This window comes from Falco cherrug, chromosome 7 (genome assembly GCF_023634085.1).
Source record: "Falco cherrug isolate bFalChe1 chromosome 7, bFalChe1.pri, whole genome shotgun sequence".
In the NCBI taxonomy this organism is placed as follows: domain Eukaryota; kingdom Metazoa; phylum Chordata; class Aves; order Falconiformes; family Falconidae; genus Falco; species Falco cherrug.
In genome coordinates this window covers 6,726,669-6,745,038 of record NC_073703.1, presented here as the reverse complement: position 1 = coordinate 6,745,038, position 18,370 = coordinate 6,726,669, and the positions used below count along the sequence as shown (strand labels likewise).

Sequence of the window (18,370 nt, the reverse complement as noted above, 5' to 3'; positions counted from 1 at the left end):
TTTGCCTTTGCGGCTGTGCCCATGCTGTATGGAAAGATACGGACTGAGGCAGACGACATGAGGAGCTCCGATTGCAAATCAAAAAACTTTATTGCATCTTAGAAGCAAGTCTTAAAAAAAAAAAAAAAAAAAAAAAAAAAAAAAAGAAGCTTTTCCATGCACTGAATCCATCCAAGTACCTACATCCTTGGGACTGTCACCAAAAAACGATGAACATTATAAGACATCGACTCTACACTAGTTGCAGTTCATATTCCATACACGTGTAAACAATGGTTTTTTCTTCTACTGGAATAGCAATTACTCCGTAACATCCCTTCAAACATGGCAACAACCTAAGCATCGGTTTCTCTCCGTTCCTTCACGAGTCTCCACTTCCCAAAGAGTAGGCAAAGTGGAACTGAGAGCAATGAGACAAAATGGTGCTGGAGGATACGATAGAAAAATATATTGTTCGCTGGTTTTTATTTTTTGTTTCTGCTGAGCAAGATATTTACAGGTAGGTACGTCCCAATAAATCATCTGCTTCAACGACAATGTCCATTCACTGTCTGAATCTCAGTGTAAAGGGTTCCCTTTCTGGCTTTAAGGCACTTTATTTTGTGTATTTTCTCTTACCTTGCTAGGTGTTAATTCATAGGGATCACACCTTCCTTGTATTCGGCCTCCCCATCCCCAGTTCCGCTTAGAACACCAAAAAAATTCCTACGCTTGCTGAAGTCATTCCAAAAACGTTAAAGAAATTTGGGAAAAAAGATCCATGAAAAAATATTTTAGAAAGTAATCTTTGGAGATCATTTACTGCAAGTATGATGTACACTACCTTATCAGAGAGAAGATGCAATACATTCCTAATATATATATATATATTTACACACACATATATATATATATAAAATATTAAAAAGACTAACAGATATTCAAGGAAAGGTCAAGAACCTAAAACAATGGATATTAAATAAATTAACAGTCTATCAGATACAGAAAAAAATAATCCCAAAACAAAACTAGTAATCAAATGTAATAATTGTTCCCATTAACATCACATAACCGACTGAACAAAATCAATGCAATCAGGTGCAGTACCCTCGGTATAGGAGATTTTTCAAAGTTCTCGTTAGGGATCTCTAATTGTTCGTTGCGTACTGTCGCTTTGCTGCAAGAGATTCGCATTTCCCGTCCTCTTCCCCTCCCTCACGATGCTTCAGCATTTCTTGATCACATCAGCACAGCGGTTGAGGACAACACACAGAACCCACCACGGATTCTTAAAACATGACATCCATATATATGGACCAAATACAAAAGACAAAAATTTCTACGAGGACTAACTGGCTAGCAGGTTGTGCTTACTTTCTTCCCTCCCTTGAAGTCGCCTGGCCATAATAAGTGGAAGTGTATTTTTAAACTGAAATAATCAGCCATTTGGAAAAAACCACCCTCCTGTGATCAATACCTTTACCAGCGCCACACCCATTCGTTTTGTTCTAACGCAACTTAAAAAATAATGGCTATCCTTAATAAAAGAAGCAGAATCTTTGCACGGTAGCAGTCACAACAAAACATTTTAGACACACCATTTTGTCACTTGGCTTGCACGCTCAGGTCCCAATTTACAGAATCCCAGCAACGAAGACAGCAACGGAAAAGGTACGAAACAATCTTTTGTTTCATAAGGAAATTCTAATTCAAGTCAGATTTCCGCTCATCGGTCAGATAATGCTTAAACAATTTTTTTTGTTTGAAGGCAAATATTGATCACAGTTTTGTTCAAAACCAAAAACACAACAAAAAAACCAACGGCCTTGTTCTTCTCAAAACGAGCGCTTTGTAAGAAAACAATGATGATTTCTAAAATATATCCTGTGTGGTCTTTTAAAAGTGAATTATCAAAAAACATTTTCCCAAAAATAAATTAGATAATTAAAAAAAAGTCTTTTCCAGCATAGCTGGACATTAGGCTGTCCTCACTGAGCCATTAGTATTGCTGCTTTTCCCAAAATTTGGGTCATTTTTTTCAAACCATATTTCAGCCAGCTGTTGTGTGGACCCATAAGTTGAAGCTTTGGACCCCAAGCACATTTTGTATTGTTTTGGATCAAGATTAGGGTCACAAAAAACAGGGTGATGCACATGGACTACTCCAATTTCTTGGCTTCGGAAAGTTTTTAAGCCAGCTTGAATGACTTTGTTAAACAGGTCTACGTCTTCAAGGCCCCAACCCTGGATGGAGACATCAAAGCCACCTGCTCGAAGAAGATCACCTTTGTAAATACAGGTAATACCAAAGCCATAGTTCCTCCAGAAACCTGTTTTCTGGGTGAAGGCAAAATGATTGTCACTAGGAACTTTTCCACTATAAACAATCTTTGGATCATACTGGCTAAAAATGATGGGAAAGTATACTTGTTGACCCAAAACTGTATTGGCTCTACACCGTTGGAGGAATTCTGTGGTAAAGACTAAGTCAACATCACAGAAGAAAAGTAAAGACTCGTTCTGGAACTGAGAAGATCCGACTTCCAGAGCCAGTGCCCTTGAGAACTCCCCCGACACTGGTAAAACCTGCATGTCAGCCTTGGGGTATTTGGAGCGGTAATCTCTCATCAGCTCGATCTGTTTCGCTTTGTCAGGGTTGGAGTTGGAATTGAAAAGCAGGACAACCAGCTTGACGTTCTGGTTTGGAATGAGGCACGTCTTTTCAAAATTCCCCATGAACCTTGCAAACATGTCGAAACGTCCCGAGAGAGGAATCAGGATGTTGATCTTCTTGTCTTTGAGTTCCTTCCTCTCTACTTTTGATCTGCTGAGCTGGAAGGGAACAAACATCTTCAGCGAGTTGGAGAGGAAAGACAAGGATCCAGAATCCTGGTTGATCTTGCTGGCCAGCTCTTTGGCATCCATCTCTTCGTGCTCCAAAAACTGGATCTTGCTGAACGTCTGCTGCAAGTACGCGTGCCTCCTGACGGGGACGGTCATCTTCTTCCCCTTATGCTTTTTGTACAGAAGCAACAAGTCAAGAACATACTCTGCTCCGTACATCGGATTTACTCTGCGATAGCCATACTGTATTTCCTTGAAATCTATGATCCTCCCCCGGGTCTTAGCGTTAGCGTTGATCATTTCCATGACCTGCATAACGATGTCGTCCAACGCTTCACGCTGAGAAGAGTCCATGCCTCTCCGAGGGGGCTGCCCGTCGGCACCCGAATACAGATACTTTCCCGTAAGAAACTCCCACTCCAAGATTTCTTCCCGGTGGCGGGGCTGGAATCGCATGAAGGAGGGTGGCATCCCCAGCTGCAGGTCGTCCTTGTGGATTTCTGTATTGCTGTATTTGCTCATCAGGACAATCTCCCGGTGCAGCTGTACAGTCCGGTGGCGCAGCTCGGCTATCTTGCGGCTCAGCATGTAGCTGTGAAGTCTGTACTGGTACGGGGGATTCTTATTGGGGTGCAGCGTTATAGCCCTGTGTATTTTGCTGTTCCTCAGGTCTCGGATATAGCCTTTTTTGTTCTTCTCATAATTTTCATAAAACAGCTGCTGCATCTAGAAGAGAGAAAGGAGAAGTTAGCACCTCGGCAGCGCTGTCCTTGTGAAAGTCAGCCCACGCAGCCCCCTCGGGGAGAAAAACTCCTCCTGGCTTGCAGGGCCAGAAGGCTTTCCGAATATGCTGTTCTTGGGTTTAGGCACAGGTTGTAGCGATACCAGCTTCTATTCAAGGAAATTAAGAGGATTATTCGTTGTAAACTGGTGAAAGAAACATCTACCGTGGATTCAGGATTACTACAGCCCATCCTAGAGATAGCACCGTTGGTCCAACAACAGAGCAGTGAGTGGATTGTAAGCTCATTTTTTCACGACAACACAGCATCACCAGGAAAAAATAAACCATTCAGCGTTCACTACAAAACTCCTATTATTCATCTGCTTCCCATGGGCTTTAATAATAATGATAATAACAATAAAGAACAATAACAAAGGATGCCATGTACATAGTAAGCAAGTATGACGACACCTTTTCCGTTACACCCAAATGCTGTTTAGGCATTAAAAATCCAGCCTGCGGAATGTTTTAGTCAAGATGCCAAATATGTTATCTCAAGTGCTGCAATGCAAAGCTACAGTTCCTCTCTAATTTTAAAATGTCAATAGAAAGTAAAATGCACCTGAGATTCCTAGCAGTAGTTCCAGAAGGCAGGTAATACACGATGCATATGTACACTAGAATAAAAACATCCTTAAAGTGGAAATTGCTATTTCAAAACACGGAAGATAGTGAGCCAAGATTAGATTCACAAGCCTTACGGAAAGCTACGACTTGAGAAAAGCAAGCAAACCAGTTTTACAGCTCTCGGTAGCTCAGGCAATAGCTGATATAATAAAAGGCATGTGCAAACCAGGATGATAACGTGGAAAATAAGCTGAAAAAAGCCCCAAAACCTAGAGAAAAAAAACCAACCTCAAGGCTGAAGTTCTATACCAGCCTAGATAATGGACATTTTAAAAGCTCACGGGCTCATTCCATGTCACAACAAAAATTCCATTAACCTGCCAGAGGAGCTGACACGACAATTTCATTCGATACAGGATCCAATCTATGTTATTGGCAGCAGAATCTGCTGTAGGTAATGCAGTCAATAAAGCACAAGTAAAAAGGCTATGAAGATTAGCAAAGAGCTAAAACCCGAAAGATGAACAGAAGAGAGAATGATTCAAATACGATGGCAATTAAACAGAGCACTAAAAGGAAAGTCACAAGCACAGAAAGCCTCCCTTTAACAGACAGCACGAGTGATGCTTCTACCAGCTGTTCAGACCCAGCAGAAATCCTGTTTTATTAGGCCTTCAGTTGCATTTTTCCCATTATTGTGGACAGACATCGAATCTAAGGGATAAACTTACACCTGGATTTAATTGCCGCTATCTTAACAAACCAGATGGGCGCATACTGAAACCTGAAATTCAGCGTATCGCTGCGGACGGCACAGGAGCAAGCTGTGTCTACTTGAAATGGGCAGCACGAGGTTTAATCTGAAAATGTAATTCATTACAAAGAAGGGAGGGAGGAATTTCAGCTGGACTGAGGAAGAAAGGCCATTTTCTTCATGGGTCGTCACCAATCCCTGACCCCTTCTCCCTTCCTGCTCATGCTCACCTTCTTGCCCACTCTCCCCCGAGTGATTCCTGCGGCTTTCGTGCTGTCTGTGAGCAATTCGGGCCAGAGGCTGTCTCTTATTAGATAGATCCCACAGAGCAGCGCAGCCAAAGGAGAACGTCTTGGTGATGGCCTCTTGGCAAGCCACAGGTGAGCTGCCTGTCGAGATGTATATCCCTCAGAAGTCTTGCAAGGTTTGAAGGAGCGCTACGGGCAGAGGTTAGTTGATCCAATCCTATATTCACCAGCATTGCCTAGATTGAACGCACCTCGCCTTTCCCAAGAAGCATGTTTTTCTACTCACCCAAAGACTGTCCTTAATTTGTATCCCTGTATTGTTTCCTCTAGTAACACTTTACTTTTTATCCACACTTTGAACCTCTGCTGCTTCTGTTAAGGGCTCTAGGAGACCTCAAATCACGCTCATTACAGCCAGACCTGTAAGCACAATTTATTAGAATGGAGGGCTCACACTGCAAGAGCAAGGCCAGTCCGACACTGTAGGACCCCACATACATTTTTACCGACTCCACTGATCTATCCTTTCTAACACTGTATGTATAGAACTAGAAGTATTAAATGTGTACAGTAACAGATTTCACTGGCATTTTAACTACGAGACAACTATAGGCACACTTTTCCAGGAGTATTGTCACATTAGATAAAAATTCTTAAATCACATCATTAGGCAATTATTGTATAAAGGAAAACTGACAATAGGACTTAATTTCAAATCTTGTTTTGAATTTATAAGCAAACAAAATCAAGACCACGCAGCCTGAATGCATTTATTCCAGAATTGCCATCTAGGGCATTCTGAATCCGCTACAAGACAAAACCATGAAAAGCAGAAAGGCTTTTTGATTACACAACAACGTTTTAATAGAATACCGATGGGTAGGAAAATGTTATGAAACTTCCCAATGGAAGTAAAGATATGAACCCTGAGCAAATGGCCCTAAATAAAACTAACAAGCGTATTTTAAAGCTCTGGCTTGCCATGCAGAAGTAACCTCTCAGCGAGGCTGGTTAACTTCTGAACTTTTAATACTACTTCTTGCTTCTTCCAAACACCAGCTAACTTTGAAAACTGAACTGAAAATAAAACAGATCTCAGCAAGACTTTACTGGTGCTTCAACACAAAGCAATTTACAACTGAAACATCTATTAACGTCCACCTTGCTCCAGCCAAAGAGGTGACAACTGTAACAAATGCTGTGCTCTGGCCAGCCCTGCAGTACAACTAATGAGAAGCACCACAGCAGCCAGGCTTTTATATAATCCTATTTTTCAGAAGAATGCCTTGCAAGGCTAGCACTTTCATTGTTTTTCCAAGGAAGTTTCCCCCTCTCCTACTCCAGCATCCCTCTTGTCTCCTCACATTCAGCAAGCTGCAGCGGGCAGGGGACGTGCCAGCGTCCTGCAGCCCTGGTCCCCCACCAGGAACCAAAGTACACCCCACGCCACCGCCAGAAGGAAACACAGGGAAGGGTATCAGAAGGAGTTAACCGATTCCCTACAGAGAGTACAACGACTATACAAACTGTTCTTGCAGTGGCATGAAGTGCTGTAAATGAAGTCCAAGCGGCAAGTGGCCAACAGAGCAATTTAACCCTTCCTGGGCTGAGGTGCCTGCAGATACCAGCCCAATGCCACCGAAGCACTGCGAAGCCCGCGGGTTTTCCCTCACAATAAGGAGCCCCACACGGATTTGTGTTTTCTCACCCACATCTACAAAACTTGGAAGAAATGAGCAGCTCCCTCCATGCAGTTTGACAGGTCTACCAACATTAATTTGCTTAAATCTTTAGGGCAGAGCTAGTCCTCGGCACTGGGTTCAGTCACTAACAAGGACAACGCCTGACTATGGCCCATCACTGCTAAAGTAGTTTCTACCTCATCTGGGTCCAAAACACTATTGCTAAGCATTACCTATTAGCACCTGTGGGCTTTTGATTCCATGCAACACTGGCAAGCCATAAGGAAGACAAAAATTCCTAATTATCTCTTGTGTACATCATTAGTAGGTGGGTGGGAGAAGATGACAGAGAAAGTAATACCTGTAATTTATTCCCCCCACGTAGCAGCCGTTAAGCACACACTTGGGGAAAGACACAAGCCCAGAACATGCACGTCTCTAACAGACATTACGTGCAAACTTCCCCATGCCTGTTACCAGACTCTTGTGAGTTGAACTCTTGCAAACTCTTCTTTTAGTGAAACAGGTTTCTCTATGAATCTTTTCAAAAAAAAGAACCTTTCATGGGTATTAATTTTGCAATGATTATATTCTAAGCATGCTTTATTCTAGTGCAGAGCACTGAGAGCGTAGGGATACAAAGAAGAGCTACTCTTTATTGACCACTATTTACTCTAGACCTGTTGAAGCCTTAAAAACCCTAATGTTCCCCAAACCATTAGAGACTGAATGTTTAAACTGTGGTACAGCTGTTGTGGGCACTACTGGCTCGTGTCCAAAAGACCAACTGAAAGGAGAGAGTGTTACGTTCTTCGTTTTAAATGAAGAAGTCTTTTGCAGGCCAAAAAAAGTGTACTGGAGAAAATGGACTTTAAAAATAAGACCAGTTTATGCAGAAACTGGCCCGCAGCCACGGATTAGCCCCTGAGGGCTTTCTCTCACAGCTCCAGATTGTACTACCACAGCCCAGAAAACGCAGCCCCGCAAGCCTCGTGAAAAGCAATCATGGACAAGACATGTCGTATGGCAGGCTTCAAAATGCCCTAGATGTGCTTTAAATACAAAGCCAAGCTAATTAAAAGCTTGAAAGATGGCTAATGTCACCTAACTCCCGAGCACCTCGGGGGGAGGATGAGCATGCATGCAGGTCCCCCTCTGCAGCTGGAGCAGCGCTGCTCTCCTGTGGGAGTAACAGCCCCTACCCTGCCCCACAGCTCTGCTGCCAAAACTGCAGGATGCTCGCCCGCATCTCCGCCTCGCTCCTCCTCCCAGAGATGCAGCTGTAGCAGTGCAAGGGGGCAACTCCTGTTGGTTGGTTGGAAGTGAAATGAAAGATGTTTTTACCCACATCCCAAGTAACTGTATGAAATAATTGTAGCTGCACTAACACAGCTTTGCCACTTTGGAGCGATTAACCAAAACAGAGCAGTTTTCTGGTTTTTAAATTACTGATATAGGTAAATTGATAAAATATTTTGCACCTAGATCCCATGGGAAGGAGCAGTGGGTCTTACTGCTGACTTGCCTATGGTGGGGGGGGAGACCGAAGTGACCTCCCCTGGATACAACTCTGTGTATTCAGGGTTCTTATTAACGATGATCTTTTCATTTTAAATCCCAATGCTTTACGAGTGATCCCACAGCTAACCACTGACATGACTGAAGTCACTCTTAGGCAGAATTATTATGGTGGAGACAAACACGGGGAAGTAATGGATAAACACTCATTTCCAGTGAACTTGGCCACTCGATCATTCCTGTAACCTCCCCAGTTGCCACTACAGGAAAGGATGCAGGAAACACCACTCGGCACCGGGAGGTCAGACTTCCCTCTCAGCTGACAAGCAAAGCCCCGAGCTCTGCAGAGTGATTAAACGATGTGATTCCTCAGATGAGTTACTTCTCGCACAAATTTCATCACGTACCACTGGTTCGCATTTACTTTGTTTCATAAGCTAGAAAGGGGTAAGAAAATCAGCTGGACATCCCAAACAGCCTACTCAAAATTTCCACAGCAGACTGCTGGAGAAGCAGAGGCAGATCCAGCTGTGATATACTGCGACCTCTGAGTGCAATAACTCCAGGCATGTTCTGAAGCAAGAGCTTTATTTTGTACAACACAATTGGCTCTTATACGATACTAAGCGAAACAGCGCCTGTCTCACTCAAGAGCCTCGCGGTGCCTTCTGCACCGCTCTCCTCTCCAAAGCAGTCAAGAACAGAAGCCAAGTATCTAAGGCAAGTTTCAAGCACAGCAAACTCAAGGTCATTGAATTCCCAAGGAATCTGTAAATTAGGAGAGTTACTGCTCGAGTTCAATCTTTTGTTAACAGTACCAAGTAGCTGTTTAATTAAACAACTGCCCTTCTCCCAACCCTTTCTTGTTCAAGCAAGTAGAAGAGCTTAAAAATTACTCATTCATTTACAGTTTCTCAAACCAAGTAGCCTTTAAAGTATTTGCAGCTTGGCAACAGAAAGAAGAAAACCTGCAAAAATGAATGTGTCTTCAAAACTGGCATCATGTACTTCACCTCTGACCCTGAGCTTGACGATCTCATTACCAAAACCTACACGTGGGAGCAATCCACCGCACTCGCGAACCGAGATCCTCCAGCTATGAAGCAGAGGAAAACTTCCCTCCCCCTGACCCTGCATTAAACTGAACTTCATCCTCCTGCTCTAAACAAGGATACAGGATCCTGGTCTCCTCTTAGTAATGCAGCAAGGATTACTTCCTCAGGTCTCCCCTATTTTGGATAAGGGGGACAAGTTGTATTAGACCTGGTGTGTACAGAAAAGAAAGACTAATGCAATCACGCAACGCTCTCAAAAGAAGGCGGCTGCCCATTCAGTGAAACACCCTTCCCCTTGGGTGCAGCTGACACAAAAACTACACAGGTGCCATTGTGCACTCCATGGAGCCTGGAACTGCTTCTCTAGAGACACAGATTTATGTTTTTAAAGCAAAAAGCAGAAAATAACCTGAAAGCATTTTGTACCTTAGGAGTAACCAGATAAAACAGAGCGTGCCATTTTAGAATATTTGGATTTAACTGTGCAGACCTTAGGAGAGCTGGATGGAATTGCAGCATTTTCATCCAAAAGGTTCTGATTTAACAGAAACAAAACCAAATAAAACGCCACTAAATATTAACATATGTTCTATGCTACAGCTATTAAAGAAGCAGAACATCATAGGTGCTAATGACTAATTATCATTGCTATTGCTCGAGAAAGTGTGCTCAAAATTTGTTTCTAGCATAATGTCAAAATTACGAGCCCTGGTGCACACTGCTGTTCTGCACATGGCTCTCCCTTGCTCAAGTTAAAGCTTCGACCCACGGGGCAAATGATTCAGCTCTCCCACTCCAGCTGAGAGGGACAGCCTCTGTCCCAGATCCAAACAAAACCAGGGATACAGGACTCGCTGCTGATCTGTTCATTTCAAGGCCAGACTCAGGGGTGATGCCAAAATACTGGCCCACCGAATAGACAGCATCCCGGGATTTCTTTTCCTTGTTGTCAACTCCACACTTTAACACTCCGCAGTACAGGCACAGCACAAGAAAAACTTGGTTTTCATTAGGAATTTCAGCAGGCCCATGAAAGAAAGAGCCGCAGCTTTGGAAGTGTGTATCTGCTCTTTCTCATGCAAAGTGCTAAGATTTCAGGGGAGCAGCACATGACCCTTGAAGGGTAGCTTCTTGGAGATGATGAGCAGAAAGCTTCTGATACCCTGGCAAGTATTTTTTTGGATGCCAGAAACAGAGGGACGCAGTCTCCTCAGAGCAGACTATAGAAAAGACGACCTCTTCTTGGATTGCTCTTTGATTTTCCACCATGTGTTTTCAAGAGGCAGTAATGTAATCATTTAGAAATACTTTTATCCATGGAATTCAAAGATCCCTATTTGGGAGCTACTTTCCACATCCAGTGGTTTTGTAGGAGTTGTGAGCCATGAACACAATGAACCTTTTTGGTCCCAAAACACTTGGCAAGGTTACCATAAGCTGCTGCTTACAGGAGGGTGGAAAAGAAACCCTCTGCTTGGAGAAACTTCAGCTGCAGTCTCGGCATCCGCTCATCATCTCAACAACAGCCCAACACCAGAAATAAAGCCGGAGCAGCGTAGCCTCTCTGCCAGACTGGATGGGGAGTGCAGTGATTTTGTAGCACACACCAGCCCACGTCTCCAGGTCTCTGCCAACACCAGATTCTGCAAGAACCCTGGGGAAGAAATCAGCCCCAGTGAATCCAGCTGCAGGATCCAGCCCCTTCAGCCTTGCCCACATCACCAGCACAGCTTTCTTTTGATGCAAGGTGTTTCAGGAACCCCCACCCCTGAGCAGGGACGCAGTACCATATATAGAGACAATGTCACAGTAACAGGTCTGGGCTGAAGGACAGTACCGAGGCAGTCACACCACTGCAAAGCTCTAAATCTCTCTGAGCCTTCACAGAAGATTACTGTGAATTTAATTAGGCAAAGACTTGGCCTCACAATAGCTACTGTTGCAGTTCCTTCCCTGGGTGTAAAAAGGTGGGGTGTATTTTAAAAAAAAAACCATTAATTTTCAAGACTTTTGGCACTTCCAGCCTCAGGAGCACCATTTTTGATGAGGAAGGACACAGCTCCCTTTTTTATGGCAACAGGCCCACTTGCTGTTTCTGATCCCTCACGAAGCCTTATGGCAGGAATACATCTTTTGGGAAGGGGTGAGAGGGGAGCTGGGAAGGCTAAATAAAATCCCCAAGACAAGGCCAACTGCTGAACTGCCTGTGTCAAAGCTGTGGCCCTTCCAACCTGCAGCGCCAGGAACAGCCTCAAAGCGACAGAGCATCTTTCCTAACTGCATTTAGAAATGTCTCTTTACGCTTTCCTAACAACCGATGGTAAAAACACTTCTCTGCCAGCAGCATCAGTATCGGCTAATGAAAACTGACAGAAAACAGGGAATATATTAGATTTCTGATTTCTCTGCTAGCAAGCCCTCCTCCCAGCCACCACAAGAGCTGCTCCCATGGATGCTGCTGCGCTGTGCCTCTGCCAGGCAAGCCGCTAGAAGGAGGGATGTTGTTCAGGACACACTCTTGAAACCTCACCTTGGCTCCTTTCAAATCGGTGGTGACCTGTCCCTAGGAGGTGGCAGCTGCACACCACCTCATGCTGGCAGCGATGTCTGAAACACCGAGCAAGCCAGCATTTTAAAACTTTGAGAGTGGGCTCATTCCATCCACTTGGTCTTGCTGGGTCTGCACGGACAAGCTGGATCAATGCTCGGCTCTGCTCACGTTTCACCGGAGTCACCCAGTTTGCAAGAGCATAAAGGACAAGGTAAAGGCTAAACTGGTGCTGTGTTAACAGGATGGCACAGCCGTCTCTCCTCCAGGCTTGGATTTTAACAAGTGCTCCACCACGATGCTCACTAACTGCTTTTTCCAGGGTCGTGCTGAAACAGCCAATTCTTAAGGCATTGAACACCCATAGCCCCTCAGCAGAAAGGGCATGCAGCAGCTCCGAGCTTGCAAGAGGTGGGGACCTCCATGGGAATTCAGCTGACTTCTTTCAGATGAACAGTCACCCCCGTCTGGCCGCCAGCCCTGTTAGTAATTCAGCACGGTATGAAGGCCGCTGGCCACCCCAGGTGTCCCCACTACCCCTCCAGCTCAGCAAACTTAGGAAGAGCCACTGTGGCTGAGCACAAGGCACCGGGCCCTGCAATTAACTATATATCTGCCCCCCAAAAGCAAAAAGCTTCTCAGCAAAGACCACGCTCTCCCTCTGCTTGCCACAGCGAGGCCGCCTGCCTTTGTTGGCCACCGCTGAAAGCTGGCCTGCTCTGAATGGGAGGGGAGCCGGCAGCACGAGGCAGCGCTGGGTTTCCTGCTTGGGACTGCTGTCAGCAGGACACCCCTCCCAGACATCCAGCAAAGAAGTGGGAACTCACTCCGCAGTTCTCTGGCTGCTTCTCCTAAATTAAGCTGGGTTTAGGAAAACATCTCCTTTTATTCCTGTTGGTGGAAAATAAGAACAAGCTATGGTATTCCTTACAAACTCTGTGCAGAACTGGTGCCCAATATGTAACATTTGTGACACAGGCAATGGTTCCACTGCTCCTCTTTCACCAGCCTGCAAGCTCAGATCAGTTCTTCATCTTCAATCTGGTTTTTCAGCTGAAGCCACCATTTCTGGAGCCGGTTTGAAGACTGTCTACAAGGGCCTGGACTCAATCACCAGCTTGTTTCACATGGGGAGCAGTGCAGGATGACAACTTCCAGCATTCACTAAAGCTGCGCAGCATTGTTCTGAAGTGTGCATTTTAAACGCATGCTTTTTTTTTTTTTTTTTTTTTTTTTTGCCAAAAGAATTGTTGAATAATTGCTCAGAGGAGGGGAGGGAAATAAAGCCACAAACCCTTGTTTTATGTGGAGAAGCCACATGTTTCAGTTAACCCAATGAGGATCCTATAGCTGAGCCCTGGCCCTGGGATAACGCAGCTTTAGGAGGTTGCAATGGTAAAGAGCGTCATGCGGTAACGCCGCTGCTGCAGACAGAATTTCCACAGTGAGATGTCACGATTGCGAAAGTGTTTTTCTTGTGCTCATTGCACTACCACGCAGGCCTTAAAGCCTGCCCACTACTCTGTGCTGAATTTAAAAGCAAAATCTATCCTTTGTCTCATTGCTGGAAAACATATGTACACCGTCCAGTGTAGACGTGGCACTGCCAAAACCGTACAGTGACAAGGTCTCTGCCTCAGTCCTGCCATCTAAAATACCTGCAATACACAGGGGGGGTCAGCAGAGGAACTATGCCCATTCAGAGGGCAGATGATCTCTCAAAAACTTGACTTTCATGCCCTGTATTGCAAAAGCCCCATAAATTGTGCATTAATAGCTCTAACCACAAAGCTCACCTTTTTTATTACTTGCTTCGCTGAAGCACAAGGGATAATATCTTTAAAATAAGGCACATTTTAGGGGGAAGTAGCAATGTGCTAATGTAAACTGGAGCCTCATTTGGATCAGGTTCGCAGAGTGAGTGCACATTCAACACCCCAGAAAGAAAAGCAGTGAAAGAATGGAAAAGCACAGCTGCACATATGCAGATTTGGGACCAGCATGCTCAGAACTAGAAGAAAGGCAACATCTTTCTACGCAGCCACAGCTTTTATTGTCCTCTTGTCAGTGGAACAACTTTCTCATTATTAAAACGAGCTGTCAGGCAGACTGGCATTTCCCTCCTCACAGTGTCCAAGTTAGCCCGTTCGTTCAAATATGGTTAAAGATTTTGTATAGTGTTGCTGGCGAACTGTATATGGTCCGAGGTTTTCTGGAAGTTTGCTGTCTGGCACAGTTTGGAAAAGCAACAAGCAGCGCTACTCTGCAGCGCTCTGTAACCAAGTGCCTCTTGTATTACACACGGTCTAACTACGGGGCTCACCTCCGAGCGGGTGGGTTTAAGCTTTGCTGATGTACGGCATCCGTCATGTAGTTTTGACAAAAAGAATATTCAACTGTTGCTTTTGTAATGCCCTAAATTAAAGCAGATGTCCATATCAATAAATGCAGTTACGCTGAGCGTAAATGTATTAGCAGCCATTAGAAATGGAAAGGAAAAAAATAAACGCTGCCTCAAATATTCCCAAGCTTGGTGAAGGATTTGATATTCACACAATGCACTGAAAACTCTTTTGAACACCAGCCACACACACATGAAGACTTTTCTGGTCCCTTTGTAGGGTTTTCTTTGCTCCTTTGCTTCTGACCTGGAGGACACTTCATTCTGCTGGTTGTGACCAAGCTGCCACAGGTGCAGTTTTGGGAGAGTGGATCCAGTTCCAAAACTTGTGCCTGTTACCTGCAGCCACTGCTGCTTGGTCCCTCCATCCCTGCACCCAGCTAGTGTTTTCTTTCCCTCTCCCTTGAACGCTGCAGCCCTTCCAGATTTGGAAACCAGGCAGCTCGGAGGAATTTTAACAGTTTCATTAGTGATTTCCCCTTACCCCGCCAACACTTCTCATCATCTGGGAGATGGAGGCAATGGGAAGAGCAGGGAAACATGGAGATCTTCTGGGTGGTCAAAGTCCCATTGCTTCAGGAAAACTTGTGGGTGCTGAGCACAACGGAGAAAGGCAGGGAAGGAGGAAAAGCCATTGCTGAGAAAGCAGAAGCAGCTTTAGCCAACAGATGGAGAAGGCTGGTGGAGTTAGCAGCTTCATTCACCAGACAGCGATGCCTTGTCTTCTTATGACCCATTTTTAGTTGTTGATCGAGGACATTTCAGGGATTTGACTCATGAATAGCAAATGACTTATGCTGGGTTTGCCAAAAAGCCTTCTCCTTGCTGCAGGAAGGCAGGGCTGCTTTGAAGTAGCTCCCGAACCAAGACAATTTACAGCCTGACAGCTTAAAGCTGCATTGAAATGGGTACTCCCTTCCTCGGGGTGTTATAAATCGCCGCGGTTCAGACGCAGGCGGGCCACTGGCCCGGGAGGGCAGGGTGCATGGATGGGGACTGTGTTCTTCTGCTGTCCCACGAAGGCACGTCCACGAGGGAGCCAGAGCCCTTCAATGGGGCTTTCAGAGGGACACACAGGACTACTTTCTGCTGCACTTTCCTTAGTACTCTTCTGAGATATACTTGTATCATCTGAACTGCAGGTTGTTCCCGAGTTCAGTGTGGTTTTGAGCCGGAGCTAATAAGGGCTCTGACGTGAACCCAATGAGCAAATAGGTGCGCTCCCAACTCACAACCGACAGCAGGCTTTAAAACCGCTACTGAAAGCAAGTTTTTGCAAACAGGCTCAGCTGGCGGCAGAGAGACATGTTCCCCACTGCTGACTCAGCCCTGGGGGTAGCACCTTGTGTCAGAAAGCAAAGTAGACACTGACACACTATTTGCATCTTAAAATAGCAGTACCGTTCAACACAGCTCATCTGGCAGGGCCTGGAGGCACCCAGAGAGCTCAGGGTGGGAGGAAAGCTCTCCCGCCGCTCAAGGACATCTGTCAAGGACATACTCTATAGCAACAACCTGATGATTAGGAGGCCAAATCCAGCACTGTTAGTATTTTCCTCTAAAGCCTACAGAGCTACGCATGTACCCCAGGATTCTCACCCCTCATTTCATGCCTGTTTTGCCCATCGCTGTTTGGGGTTTTTTTTTAAATCAAAGCGCCAGCGGGTCAGCACGCAGGGAGCTGGGCCATGCTTTTCACCAAGCCGTGCCGCTGCCGCCTTTGCCTTGTCTTGATGCGAATGCCAAAGTCAAATACAATCCACCCACCCGAAACAGATGTTAGAAACCTGCCTCTCCCTCTTCAGATGTCCTCTGAGGTCTGGCCTCCTGTCAAACACCCGAGGGGATACTTTTCTTTATTGTTTTTAAGGCAATGATAATATGTTCAAAGGCTTTTTTCTGTTTGGAGAAGGCAAATCTACACCTGGTCCAGAAGTGCTTCAATACACACCAGTGAACAACAACCCTCTGTCTCTCAGGGAAGTTTGACCTCTTGACTTGCAAAATGGTTGTTTTCCACCTTCACAGAAATTTTAACAGCTAATTCAGTAGTTCCACAGGAACACAGGTGACAAACTGAGCCTAATCTATTCAGTGTGCCATCCTTTGATGCATCAAACTGTCAAAAGAGAACTTTTATTTTCCCTTCCAGAATGACATTTGTTTCTACAGGTCTTTAAGCCAGAAGAATACAGAGATGATCTCCTGGGCATTTTGTTCTTCATGGAAACAGTGCATCATTATGATAATTCCCACAGATAAAAAAAGAGAAGCAAAGGATGGGAAAAGACGGAGGGAGAACGCATAATGGCAGACCAGAAGAGGCAAGCTTACAGCACCACTGTGTCATCTAACCAGTACTTTTTAAGCAAGATCCTCCTTTTGGGTACGTTATGTCCTAAAAAACCCCCAAAACATAACAGCCGTCTGTGTTGCGCAAAGATGAAAGATGGAAAGCATTATGCTAACTTTAAAATGCAGCTTGGGGGCCTGGTGCATCACAGACTGTTTAGTATTAGCGTTATCCAGAAAAGCACTGAAAAATGCATTGCAGGATATTGAAGAAATCTATATCCGGATATTAAAACTAGTATTCAGTAAACTGCTAGGAGTGACTACCACAATATGGTCAGACCACAAGCTTAATGAAACCTAGGAAATAAAGCACCATGACTAATTTGAAGCACATTAAAAGAAATCACATACAAACTCCACTAAATCCATCAACCCAGAAAGAACACTACTTTGCCTTACTTGGGATGGGTGAGCAGACAGACAGATGTGATTTACACAACATGCTGGATTGCTCATTATGTTGATTTTCAACAAAAGTACTGCCTGTTCTTGAGGTCTGGGATTTCACACTCAGAAGATTTCTAAGGAAAAAGGTTTTATGGCTGGAATTGAAGTGATATGGTCCAAACCTAAGGACCCAGCACACTCGGCACCTGCCTGCTGCTAACTTCCCATCACACAAAGCACTGTCCTCTTTGGCAGCAAGGACGAGTGTCCAGGTTTTTTGACCCACTGGCAGAGTAACAGCATCATCTTAGCAGATGTAGCGTGTTATTTGCAATGAGTCAAGAAGCAGGTCAAAGCAAGCCTTCCACACACACCCTAAGAGCCCAGCTTCCTGGGCTCCTTGCAGGTTGTTCTTTCTGTAGCGTAACCCTCCTGCCCATTTTGAATGAGAAAGAAACCACCCAACTCATTAAATGTCAGCTTCTCAATTTTGTCAAAGGGCTAAAATACACTGGAATAGTAAACCAACCCCACAACATCAAAAGCACGCATCAAAACATAACCCTATCCAAAACACCCTTCCTATCTTCATCCTCCAGACAACGCCCACTTGGTACTGAGACTGGAAACTGTCCTGAAAGGACATTTCCCTGAGCTGGTCTGCTCTGCTCTGGTTTTGCTTTATGTGCCGTAAGAGAGCAACTAGACAGGCATCAGATGGTTCACGGGCATGAGAAAGTGTACAGTAACAACAGCCGACGACTTGCTCAAGGTGGCAGTTGGAGCTTTATGAGCTGCAGGGGATCATACAGCAGTTCTGCACAGAGACCATGTTAGACAGGAAGCGGTGTGATAAATGCCAGCCTGGAAATTTCCTTACAGGAAAAGAGATATACTGAAGACTTGAAAAGAGCAGAACACAGTAAGGGGTTAGAGTTTATGAGAGTAGTTGGGACTACTGCTAATAATTTGCGCTCTGAAATGCCAGAAACAGTGAACTGCGTGAATTGACCAAGAAGCAGGTTTGTAAGAAATGCACCAATTCATGTCATTGCTGAATGATGTCAAATCTGAATGTCAAATCCACTCGCGCTGTGAGTTAGCCAGCTCTATATTAGGTTTTTTTCCTCACTTGCAAGTTACAGAAACCATTACCCTGACATAATGGTTAAGGTTTTAACAGCATGAATCTTTTGGTCATAACCATGAAGAAAAAGAAATAATAATAACAAGCTGTAAGCCTCAGTG

General features: G+C 44.8%; 1 protein-coding gene across 1 annotated transcript in view; it reads right to left on the bottom strand.

Moving 5' to 3' along the window:
- Positions 1-448: 448 nt before the first annotated feature.
- The window catches only part of CHSY1 (chondroitin sulfate synthase 1), a 77,744-nt gene continuing 59,822 nt past the window's right edge, over positions 449-18,370 (bottom strand). The window contains exon 3 of the mRNA XM_055716487.1: positions 449-3,549. Within this exon, the coding sequence (XP_055572462.1) occupies positions 1,957-3,549 (1,593 nt within the window). The 3' untranslated portion in view covers positions 449-1,956. The remainder of the gene's footprint in view (positions 3,550-18,370) is intronic.